The sequence below is a fragment of the Podarcis bocagei genome, assembly GCF_964188305.1.
Source record: "Podarcis bocagei genome assembly, chromosome: 1".
Lineage (NCBI taxonomy): Eukaryota > Metazoa > Chordata > Lepidosauria > Squamata > Lacertidae > Podarcis > Podarcis bocagei.
This window is the reverse complement of record NC_138125.1, coordinates 23,173,163-23,186,405: the sequence shown is the minus strand read 5'-3', so window position 1 is coordinate 23,186,405 and position 13,243 is coordinate 23,173,163. Positions and strand designations below refer to the sequence as shown.

Sequence of the window (13,243 nt, the reverse complement as noted above, 5' to 3'; positions counted from 1 at the left end):
CACTTTTAAACGAGTTCCCAAAGTCTGTAATCTGAAGGGTAACAGGCTCTCTCTCACCATCCAGCCTAAGAAGTTCCCATTGCCTTACAATCACTGTCAGACTGTCAGTATCCCTTCTTATCTTGCCATTCTGCAGAAAGACTAGAGTCTCTGCAGGAGCACATTTTTCAGGGGTACAATAAGGGCAAAGGGTGGTGGGCATTATAATGTTCATCTGGCACTGGCATGGGGAAGATAATAAATGAAATCTATAGCTCCTTGCATTACATGCTATTAGCTTTGTTAAAATCTGTGCAAAACTGTCATCTTGAAATTTTTATAGATGAGATAGCTACCCAGCCTGGCAATAAAATGTCTCGCTCACAAAGCTGGTATGTATGAACTTCTGTCTCCAAGCCTCCCTCTCATGATCTTTGGCTTGCCTAGAAAGACTATAAGGAATATGCCTTCTAAATTAAATTCCTATGTGACTTCATTCCCTCCCGCTTTTTCATATAAAAAAGGATCATGTGGAATTCTTCACAGCAGGCTGATAACTTCAACTCCGTAAAAGCAGGAGAGCTGGTGAACAAGGGCCACTAGTAAACATGGTTTCTGTGGAACTTTATTCTTAGTTAACCTACAGCCAAAGCGAGGTCATACAGACGCAATATGACCCAGCATGCATTTCCACTGAGGGTAATGTGCAAAGGCTAGTGTAGTTATCTGTACTTTTACAATGGATAAATACATTGTTCAAAACAGCTTGAAAGAAAGAGCAGTGACTGTCCATTAAGCTGGACACAAATTTTTACATATATATACAGTGGTACCTTGGGTTACATACACTTCAGGTTACAGACTCCGCTAACCCAGAAATAGTGCTTCAGGTTAAGAACTTTGCCTCAGGATGTGGCCCAAAAATGGAAGCAGGAAGAACTACCGACTCTGGAGGAATGGAGAATGAAGCTAACGGACTATGCAGAACTGGATAAACTAACTGGAAAAATAAGATATCAACGATATTGAGGACTGGGGAAAATTTACAGATTATTTGAAGAGTGTATGTGATGAACAAACAACGCTAGTGGGTTTTAAAGAAGCTTTGTGAAAATATAAGGAATATTTCAAGAATGTAAATATGTTTGAAAAGGTATTTTAAAAGGCGATACTGAATTTGGGGAATGCGTAGATAAAAATTTAAATACGGATGATTGTCAGAAAAGCTGAGGGAAGTCCAAAAGATGAAAATATGTCATTTATGAAATTGTTTGATTGGAGATATTTGTGCAAAACTTAATAAAAATTTATTTTTTAAAAAATTGCTTCAGGATGAGAACAGAAATCGCGCGGCAGCAGTGGGAGGCCCCATTAGCTAAAGTGGCGCTTCAGGTTAAGAACAGTTTCAGGTTAAGTACAGACCTCCGGAATGAATTAAGTACTTAACCTGAGGTATCACTGTATATTCTTACATATGCAGCCAAGTTTGATAGCTACAACAGAAGGCCATGTTATGTTGCTAAAGCCACAGCAAAATGTAAATAAATTAATCATGACAAAGTTAAACGAAAGGCCATTATGTCTGAGCATCTGAGTGAAAGTGGCATGGAGCACAATACTAGAGCATGAATAGCAAGTGAACTAACGCAGCTGAAGCTGCTCTCCGTAATGTGCATTTTAAGCAAAGATAAAATCAATAGCCTCTAAAGAACTGCTCAGGGAGCTAAAAGCATTTTTGTAATGATAGCGCATGCAGAGCACCTTCTTGAACATACCCAAGAGTACAATAAGAATTGCATACAAGCTGTCCAACGGCCTGGGTGTCACACAAGTGTACAATTATATCTGGAAACGAAATATGCCATCCTCAGAATCTAATTTAAAAAGAGCAAACATCTACTAGGGCTTATGTGAAGAAAAACAAGCCAGGGAATAGTCAGGCTACGGTGTATGAAGTGGATTTTGGAAAATGTTTTCTTTTTTTCTGAATGAAAGCAATTCAACAGCTTCACAGACCATTTGTATTACTTTGGGTGGGTGAGGGTTCTAGTAGGAGTAGTAGGAGTAGTATGCCTCTAATTTTTATACTCTATTGAATAAAATTGAAGTTTTATTATTAGTTTCATATATCCAGTTGATCTTCCTATTTGAATCCTATCACAGCATCCCCTGGATTTTGATGCTCTCTCATTTCATTCTTATCTCTCGGGGTTCCCATTGCATTTCTTTCTCTATTAAATTTGCACTAGATTGCTGCTGTGCTGTTTCTCAATGGCAGGGACTGAAGGACAGCAGCCAGAAATGAGAAGGGCCACAGAATATGTGGGATGCTTCACTGCCATGGCTCTGGCAAAATATTGGGTACCACTGCAGGAGCAGAAGATGAGGGAGGGAACTTTTTTCTAATTTCTCTGCTTACCTCATCAACCACCAATCAAATCTGGCCCAGCAGAAGTGGGGCGATAAGAATCTGGCCTACTAACCAGAAAAGCCCCTGGCTTCCTTGCCCCTGTTTACTTTTTGACTGAATTGTCTTCTCATTATATTAGCTACCACAAGATTTAGTGATGACCACCAACGTCATCACCAACGGCTTTAAAGGGGCTTAGACAAATTCATGAGGAATAAGGCTATGAATGGCTACTAGTCAAAACCGCTTAGAGGATTGTTGTTGTTTACAATTAAGCGGCATACAAATTCTGTTCAATAAAACAAATAAAACTGAGGCTGTAATATTTCCAATAATACCAGTTGCTAAGGAACACAAGTGGAAGAGTGCTATTGAACTCAGGTTCTGCTCTTTACTTTATTTATTTACTTCCTTACATTTATATCCCACTTTTGCCATCATGAAACCCAGGGCAGAATACGTGTAGTACCCAAGCAGTCAATCATCCAGACGCTAACCAGAGCCAGCCAAGCTTAGCTTCAGCAAGGTGGTGGCCTGATGTAACCATAACCTGGGGCCCTGGAAAATTTGTTGGATTCCCATGGGCATCTGGCTATCCACAATTAGAGAACAACACGCTCAGCTATATGGTCCTTTGGTCCGCGCCAGCAGAGTTACGTATTATTACCTCAAGCTTAATTTATTCCAAACTGAGCACTCGCCTTCCTATTTCTACACCTGAACCTTCTTTTTCTCTCACTCTGAATAATACTTGCATTCTTCCTTTTCCTCCAAATGCTGAACTGTGAGTTCTCCAACTCTCCCCCCCCCCACTCCCACCCCTTTCATTCAAGCTCCAGCAAAGAAAACCATATTGGTATCAGCCTGAAATGTCTTTTGTCTTCTACTCCTAACAGTGCCTTATTATTTTATTCTTTCTGGCATCTCTCTCAACTTCACCCTGGATCTCCTTTCTCCCACGTTTCCCCCTCGTTAGAGAATTCTATTCATTTGCTTCCATTTCCTTAGCTGATCCAGTTTAAGTTGCTGCTGCTTCTTTTTGTTCATTTTAAAAAATCTCTTCACTTCCTTTTATCTATCTCTGCTTCTTTCTCTTCATTTGCCTTCTTGTTTTGGTTGAGTCTACTGATAACGTTCCTCTTGGTTAAACCTCAGGTTGCTTCCTCTATTTCACCCCTTCTCTGTTCCTGCCCCCTTTTCTCTGGAACTTGCACAGCCTGTGCTTCTTCCTCCTTGCACACATTTCAGCAGCCTCTGAAAACTTACCTTTGCTACCAAGCCTTTGACATCTGATCTCTGCCTCTCCATCTTCCTTGTACTCAAAGGAACATAGGAAGTTACCTTGAGTCACCCACTGGTCCACCTAGATCTGTACTGCTTGAAGCATCTCTGCAGGGATCGAGCAGGAGCTTTCCCCAGCTCCACCTGGAGACACCAGGAACTGAAGCCGAGACCTTCATAGAAGCATAGAACTGTATAGTTGGAAGAGACCACAAGGGTCATTCTAGTCCAACTCCTTGCTATGAAGGAATCTTTTTGCCCAACGTGGGGCTCAAACCCATGAGCCTGAGAGTACTATGCAACTGAGCTATCCCATGCAAAGCAGGTGCTGTACCACTGAACCACGGTCTTCCCCTCTCCCTACAAAGGCGCTTCTAAAGAAAAGTTGTGGGCAGTGTTTGTTCTTCTTAATACAACTATTGCACACTACCTAGATTCTAAGGTGCTTCATAAATTATAATTGTGAATTCAGTCACTTGTATATTGCTGTTGGGTTGCATGCATCCAGAAGGAAGGAAACCACCTCCTGAGAGGATGCTCCTGCTACTGGAAAGGGAGCAGGCAGGAGACATCTTCTGAATCTTCTATCCCCCTAAAGCACCTTGCACCTTTTGCAACTGAGTTCCCAGGTGGGGGCAGGTGGCAGTGTTAGAAAATCAGATATATAAGCTAGGTGTCAAATGGCACCTTAAACTAGGGTTACAGTCATCAAAACGGAATGTCTAGTTACCATTTTGGAGTCAGCTTTTTCAATACGACTTTTTGGTTCCTGAAATTCATTCTGATTGTGTCTTCTAAAAGTCAGATAGTTGTTTATTTCCTTGACATCTGATGGGAGGGCATTCCACAGGGTGGGTGCCACTACCGAGAAGGCCCTCTGCCTGGTTCCCTGTAGCTTCACTTCTCGCAGTGTGGGAACCGCCAGAAGGCCCTCAAAGCTGGATCTCAGTGTCTGGGCAGAATGATGGGGGTGGAGACGCTCCTTCAGGTATACAGGGCCAAGGCTGTATAGGGCTTTAAAGGTCAGCACCAACACTTTGAATTGTGCTCAGAAACGTATTGGGAGCAATGTAGGTCTTCCAGGACCGGTGTCAGCAGCTGCTCCCAGTCACCAGTCTAGTTGCCGCATTCTGGATTAATTGTAGTTTCGGAGTCACCTTCAAAGTTAGCCCCATGTAGAGCACATTGCAGTAGTCCAAGTGGTAGATAACCAGTGCATGTACCACTCTGGTGAGACAATGCACAGGCAGGTAGGGTCCCAGCTGGCATACCAGATGGAGCTGGTAGACAGCCGCCCTGGACACAGAATTAACCTGTGACTCTATGGACAGTTGTGAGTTCTTAAAGGGTTAAAATGTAGAGTCGTGGCAATTACACTTCAAGGGGTAGAAACCCCCTCAGGAGATTGTTGGTGCTGACCCTTCCACTGCAGGAGGGAGGGGCAATGTTTTATTCATGTAGCTGCTAATTAGTACACAGCTTAATTTAATATCCAGTAATGAGCCCAAGGGATACCCAGTTGCGACAAGTAACTCCAAGGTCAGATGAGTGGTGTTTTTACATTGCCAAGCACTGATGAGGATTTCTTGCTCCTGTTTAGTTATCACAGAAGCTTGCAGCGCTTGGCAGAGGCTTTTCATCACAGAGCACACAAGGGGTAGGCGAATTGCCAGTTATACATGGTCCAGAGTCAACTTCTTCTGCACCAACCATTCCAACAGGAAGCCTGCAGAGCTGATTAGGCAGAAGACAGGTGTGTAAGGGTGTCCCCATGCGATAATAATGTTGTTGGTATCCATCTGTCTCGAGAGACAATAGAGTGTGCCTCCAGGGGTGAGTAGCACTGAAATGACCTCCTTGGGTGGAGTTTGTGTGGAGGTCCTAGAATGCCTAGATGACAAGACCCACCTTCTCAGCCTCACTGATGTGGTCCAGAGGAAAGCAGAGGAATACATTAGATACCAGCTTGGCTGCAGGAGTTGCCAGAAGGAGGCATACAAATTGCCATCCAACCATCTTAGGGACTCCTAAGTGTTTACTCTGAATATCAAATGCTGGGGATCACAGGTAAGGAAAACACTGTTGTACTCGGGTCCTGCTTGCGGGCTTCCCAGAGGCATCTGGCTGGCCACTGTGACAACAGGATGATGGACAAGATGGGCCTCTATCCAGAGGTTTTCTTCTGTTTTCCGTAGGGAGGAGAGCATTAGCCCAAACGAAGACAACACAAAAGTCCCAGGGCAGACGAACAGTACATCCTCTAAGTCCTCTATCCTGGGCTATGGAGAACAGAAATACCTTCACTTTTGTACTTGGTTTAAGTAGTCCTGCAAGAAGGTACTTAAAACTATATATAGTTTAAAGTGTATTTCTTAAGAAATCCACTTTTAAAGTACAGCGTAGAATAGTTTCTGTGAACAATAATTCTCTTGCTTAGTTTATTTGAAATATGCTACTTGGCTGCAACCATTGTGCAAAGGTCCTCCTGTATTTATTTTGTTTAAAATGGTGCTTGCCTCTCAATACCGAACAACTGAAAGCTTGTTTCCAGCTAAGCTATTTAATACGCTGAGCTCACCCAGCCGACGGCAAACGTCTTAAAGCTGCAAGAGCATCAGTTGAAAACTTCTGCTTTGAATGCAAAGGCTGGCCAATTAACTGGAACAGCTCCTCTTAATTTAAGAAGGTATCACCTTGAAGTTTTTGTACGAAAGAAAGAAAGAAAGAAAGAAAGAAAGAAAGAAAGAAAGAAAGAAAGAAAGAAAATGTCAGCAACATAAAATGCTGCATTCAGGACTTGCAGAAGCAGTAATTCTCAATATCCACGTCAGGTGTTTTTTGTACCACCTGCACATCCAAAAGGAAATGAAAGGAATAGCCAAGGGAACAGGTCACATGACATGTTCTGAAAGATGCCTGTGTTTAGCTCCTTAACTGCATTCACTCTTCCTTCTGCTGCAGACCATGGTGAGAAATCTTTCTGGCCCAATCCCCACCTCCCACAGGCTAACTTTGACATCATAATGACTTCAGGTGACTTTTCTCCCCTTCCCACCCTTCCAGGTCTTCTGAAACCCTGTTCAAAGTGCTACTCTGCCAACCGGCTGAGCCTGCAGAAACAGCCTTTCAGCCAAGCCCTGCCCTTACCTGCGCAACACCTGACATCACATATGACACCAGGTGGGTGTGATTTGGCCACAAGGGGAGCCCTAGAAGAACCTAACTGTAGGCAATACAACACTGCTGCTAGGTCTAAAGGTGCAACTACAAGGAACATATGGCACAGGAAAACCACAAATAAATCCCTTTGCCCTGTAACTTTTAAGCTCACTTCCTTCCATGCTGAGACAATAATCAAACTGAGCACTTTCTCACAGCTGCCAGCCAGTAACGTTGCGCAAGGTCAGAACATCTACAAGCTATAGGGGTGCTGTTTGTAGCAGCTTCCCAGAGTTATACATAACATGTAGTTCTGTCCCAAGATATCAAATTCCCACTCAACCCCCACCCTGAACACAAGACAACTCAGGGCATTTCCTCTTTTGAACATTTTTGCTGGCACAATCACAGGACTGCAGATGCATACCCTGGCAAGGGAACAGTGCTCACCTATGCGATTTGCATCTCTTCACACATTCAAGCAGACCCAAGTTTACCAATGTGCTAGAGGGGAAAGGAAAATTCGCCTTGGGAAAGTGCAATGGGCACAGAGGGAAGGGCGACAGCACGTTACATGCAATTCTGCTGCTTTGCACATCTGAATGCTGTTCTGCAATACAGGCAGAAGGCCATAGGACTGCCATTTACAGGTGGAGGGATAGCTTAACCAGACTCTTCTTCTTGCCCTTTGCATCCGCCATAAATCACAACAAGGTATCGACTATGTTACTCACCTGAAACCTGTGAACCAGCTCCAGCGACTGGCTGTCATTTTGGTCAGCTTCAATGATGACGTCCGTCAGTTTGTGTATGATCACATCTAATGGACCCTGATCTTCTATCGGTTTGGTAAGGTCAAGCTGGAAAAGTCAAAAAAAGCAAGAAGTAGGTTTATTCTGTGTGAGATCAAATCCGGGTGTTCAGACGGAAACTCAGCTCCAGATATAAAGATACAGAGAATATTAGAATATCATGCTGTATAGTTGAACATGCCAACCTGACCTACTGAGCTGGGCCATCTACACACCTGCGTCACGTTGGCAGTGGCATTCTAAGGGGTGCTCAACTAGTAGCCATGAGCTACCATTTCCCAGAACCACTGCAGTCAGAATACAAAGATGTTTTACACCAGTTCAGCTTATTGATCTATCTAGCTCGGTTCTATCTACTCAAGACAGTAGCTCTGCAATATCACCAGGCAGGCCTGTCTTCTGCAGCCCTACAAGATACCTGCAAACTTATTCCTGTTTTCTTCAGAATAGTCCGAAGGCTCACAGTATGGTTAAGTTTCCAGCCAAAGCTAAAGCTTTTGTAGAATAAAATATCTCCAATGCCACCTTGACCTGTCTTCCCTCTTGTGTCTATATCCCTCCGGGCACCAAGATGAATCTTAAGGCACTCTTGTCCACTGTCATGCACTCAATGTTTGCACCAAGGAACAATTGATCTTACATATCCAATTCTGAGTTGGGAAGGATTATGTAGGAAGACATCCAATCAAATGCTTAAATGGGCCTCCCTCCCCACCTCTCACCAGCAAATGAATAAAGCTAGACCATGTTGTGCCACAGGAACAGAGAAGGAAGAACTATGCCAAGGCCACTTCTGTAGCATCTAGCCCAGGGGTCCCCAAACTTGTGGCTTGTGGACCATCAGTGGCCTGCAAGCTTTATTCAGATGGTCTATGGTATGTCTGTGGATTTGTGGCTGAAAATGGGAGATGGCACACCCATTGCACTGAATATTCACATTGATTTTTAATTGTATTTTTATTGCTTCTTCATTTAATAATATAAATAATTTAATAATTTCACTTATTCAAATTATTAAATTTAATTATTATGTAGAAGAGCAAATTTCAGGAAATGTACATTGCGTGACAAACTATACCAGCTGAAATCTTCTCTTTTTATACATCTGCTGAAGGTCCTCTTTTGCATCTAACCACCTCAGCAGGACAGATCCACTTTTGAACACGCAGGTGGGGCCTGTGATCGTCATTTGCAGTTTGGGCTCCGTATTGATTTGGAATTAATTGAGTGCACTGTTATTTAATGTGGCCAAGCAAAGATAAGTGTTTTTAAAAAGAAAGAGGAAATCCAGAAAAGCTAAGTAGTAGAAACTGCTGCATTTGCCAATGCCAAATCACCACTCTAAAATCCTGGGGGGAAGTGCATGGGCGGAACTTGCCTTTGTCTGTGTGTCCCAAAATCACAACGACCTTAAATCTACAGGAAGTGCATGAGGCTCAGCAGAAGAACACAAGACCCTAGTGAGGCATTGGCAAGCAACCCTGAAATAGCAAAATTTAGCACGTGCAGAAGCATCCTTTTAAGTTCACTTATATCAGGTGATCAGGTAGGCCTGCAGGCAGGTTGCTCACAGCACTTAAAAAAGAAAGAACTGTGTTTGCTTCCGTTTGAACTCTACTTTCCCTCCACGGCCCCCAAGTTCCTCGGAAGACAAGCAGGATGTAACAGAGACAATTAAGTTCTAGTGTCGTTTGCATGCAACGCAGGAGACAGAAAGGCAAACAAAAGTTTCACCACCACAAAACACGTACTGAATCATGCGGCTGAGCATAAGGCAACAACTGCACATGCAGAGCAAGAGACGGAAAGAGCACTTTGGTATTTCAGAGTCACAAAGAACTTTAAGCTGTTATAAAGGAGGAACTTGAGACTCAAGGGCTCTCCTGTCCTCCCTTTCCAAGCAGCTGTAGGAAAGCGGGACTATAGTTCAACGTCACAGCAGGGAGGCGAGGAGGAAGGGGAAGAAGGAATCCAGCAGCAGCAGTGCAAGAGCCATTATTCCCTCACCCAAAATAGCGTGAATGTAAACAATCCAAATAAGGATGAGATATAAGAAGCTGTTGTTTTTTAACCATGCAGTTGCTTGGTTTGTATTCATGCAAACATGATGCAATTATTTCCCCTGCTACAAATTCCAATGTGTACTAAAAGCTGGGGAGCATCTAATGAAGAGAGGAAGAACCTGTGGCCCTCCAGATGTTGTCGGACTACAAATCCTATCAGTCCCAGCCAGCATGGCCAATGGTCAGGAATTGTGGAAGGACACCTGGAGGTCCACATCATCCACAGGCATAACGATGGATGATGGGAGTTGTAGTTCAGCAACAACTGAAGGGCCAAAGATTCCTCAGTCATGGTCGAGACCAGTGTTTCCCAAACTTGGGTCTTCAGCTGTTCTTGGACTACAATTCCCATAACTCCTGACCACTGGTCCCACTAGCTAGGGATTATGGGAGTTGTAGTCCAACAGCAGCTGGAGACCCAAGTTTGGGAAACACTGGTCTAGATCAGTTGTGAGGGACCTTTGACCCTTCAGATGTTGCTGAACTACAAATCCCACCATCCATCGTTATGCTTGCTGAGGCTGATGGGAGCTGAAGTTCAACAACATCTGGAGGATTAAGGTTCCCCTCACCTGGTCTAGTCTGCAGGCAAAAACTCATGAAAAATATTGGAAGGCAAAAAATTGAGGTTTTGTTTTTTAAAGGGGAGTGGGGTTCACCTCCCTGGTCTAGAAGTATGCCTTCTATGTACTGTATTCCTTGTTATGGGATGTACATTACAGATGAATGAGCTATTTGGCCATCACAACTTTAAAATCCTCATATTAACCTGTTTACTGCAAGGATTATTCAATTCAGAAATCTTTACCCTAAAAGATGCGAGGGTCAAGCGTGCAAAGAATCATACTGGTCATATTTAGCCACATAATATGTAAAGTTCCTGCACAACACAAGGTTAAGAAAAATAATTAGCCACCTGAAACCGCTTGAACACAAGGAACAAATGCTCAGTATGTTGCTCGAGTTTTCCTCTAAATGGGGAAGGTTCTTTTGCCCAAAGTGCTTGAGTAGGAGAAAGGGCTGCTCTGTATGGTGTAAGCAGATTTCTAAATGCGGAACAGGTTCTCTAGATCGTAACCCCAAACAGTGAGAACCAACAGCTTCGACCGATATTGCAAAGATTAAGCTGTTTGCAAAGAAGTTCTCCATGTTCTCAGAACAATTCATAGCTGTAGAAAGTAAACACTTCTAAACTGCACAAGGTTTGGAGCTTTTCCACCTTTCCTTTGTATACTGGCATGAAAAGTCCTTACATGAAGCCTTTTCAGCAGAAATATCAGCTCCTGTCACAAGTCTGACAAAGTCTAGTGCACATTTCTGATGGCCCTCTGCTGAGCAAAACAACGAGCCAGTGTTTCTCCTTGGCTGGAATTCCAGCCCCTCCTGCTTCCTGGTCTTTGCAGCATCTCTCCAAGTTTCCCCTCACATCTGACATGTTCACCCCCCAAAATGTTAAGGTTTATTCCAGAGAATTCAGCGCATTGCTCTCACTCTCAGACTCTGGACCCCGCAACTAGGAGACAAAAGCTGCCAAAATAAAAGAAAGGACTCCGGGACAAGGGACTTTTCAATGCGGGATACAGCGAGGGAGGTGTAACATGGCAAGAAGAGATGGGTGGTTATTCAGTGAAAGGAAATAAAAATCTTAGAAAGGAAAGAATGCCTTAAAGGCTGTAACAATTCATAATTGGCCACTTCATGCATTGAAACCCCAGGTGCCATCTCTCTATGGACATCTACCATTTTTCTCCTGCAATTGCACCCTAGCCACAAACTTTATAAATGAAACTTTTTATTCCCCGTGTGTGCCTAGAATTCCTTTCCACTTTGTGTGTTCATGTTGTAGAGAATGCTCCCCGCTTTCTTTTTTATTTCAGTTATAATAATGACCTGCATTTCTGAAGTTATTTCTAGGGATTACTAAGATAATGTATCTATGAAGCCCTATATAGAGGACTATAAAAATATGAAGGGTTATTTTGCTCTTACAGCAGTTTTAGGGAGCGCAACTCAAGAATTCTCCACATGATAGTTAGACAAAACTCTTTTGATTTCTAAACCCAATGTGGTTAACATCTAACTTGCATTGTACTGATTGGAATTAAAGTTTAACATTTGGAGGGTGTCAGAATCTAGAGTTCATGACTGCACCTCATGCTGTAACACCTACAAAGGCAAAAGCATTTCTATGTTGTTTGTACTTCACTCCAGCATCAGATTTATGGCACACTAACATATTTCCATAAATTGTACAATTCAATGCTGGTAATTTCAGTGTTCTCTGGCACCGGGTGAGCCTTCTTCTGAACAGAATGTACAGCGCCCGTCTACATTGACCTTGGCCAAATTCTGTATATGGTATTCCTAAGGCGGTTTGTAATAAGTATGATTGCTCACTTAGGGTTACTGAGCCAGAATAGCTTGTTTTTCTTCTTCCTTTGCTTCAACATTTGAGATTTCAGTTTATCACAGTCCATCAAGACCAAGCAATTTAGCATGCAGTTTCCTGGGCAATTTTTTTTTTAAAAAAGCTTCAATTCATTCTTGCCATATAATCTCTTACCAATATATTCTTATTACAGTGGTACCTCGGGTTACAGACGCTTCAGGTTACAGACTCCGCTAACCCAGAAATAGTACCTTGGGTTAAGAACTTTGCTTCAGGATGAGAACAGAAATCGCACGGCAGCAGCAGGAGGCCCCGTTAGCTAAAGTCGTACCTCAGGTTAAGAACAGTTTCAGGTTAAGAACGGACCTCCAGAACGAATTAAGTTCTTAACCCGAGGTACCACTGTATTACATTTTTATCCTGCCATTTTCCCAAACAGCTCAGGGTAGTGTACACTGTTCTCCCACATCCCACCTGTGTTATCCTCACAACCACCCTGTGAGGTAGGTTAGTTTGGGAGATGCCTGGCTGGAAATCGATCATGGAGATGCCTGCCTACATAACTGTCATGACTAAGTGCTTCAGCTGACTACCGATACATGAACTTCCATCATGCAGCCAGGCCTTTAGAAATGCTTCAGTAGACATCAGCCTAAGGAGAAGCAAATTGCCACCCCAAAATCTAGTAATATTATTCATCCCTATCTGAAGGCGACGAGTCCTCTGTTGTAAGCAAGAGAAATCCGTGCCTCTTTAACAGTAACAACTTCATCAAAGAAAATTGCCCTGGGACTGCAGAGCTGAAGGGGACCACATGTTGGTCTCTGCAATCAGCCAGGGAAACAAGAGCAACTGGGAAGCTTCTCCCTCTGACATCCAGAAACAACAATATGGCAAGGTGCAGAAGAACACAGCCCCACCCATCGCCCAATGAAGGAACAGTTGAAGGGAGTTTGCAACCCTCAACCCACCCCCAGCCAAGAAGAGCACTCTGTTCTGGTTGCCCTGGGATTGTAGAAGAAAGCAGAAAAACAAAACTCTGGTCCCATCCACGGGTCAAAAGACAAAGGGGGCTCCAAGCAAGAGCAACCAGCAAGAGAAGATCAGCCTGGTCTGAAACAAGAATAAATGCTTCTTAGCTCACCGTTTT

General features: G+C 43.3%; 1 protein-coding gene across 1 annotated transcript in view; it reads right to left on the bottom strand.

Annotated features, from left to right (window-relative positions):
* The window catches only part of ITPK1 (inositol-tetrakisphosphate 1-kinase), a 138,518-nt gene that overhangs the window by 47,676 nt on the left and 77,599 nt on the right, over positions 1-13,243 (bottom strand). The window contains exon 3 of the mRNA XM_081174075.1: positions 7,564-7,689. Within this exon, the coding sequence (XP_081030201.1) occupies positions 7,564-7,689 (126 nt within the window). The remainder of the gene's footprint in view (positions 1-7,563; positions 7,690-13,243) is intronic.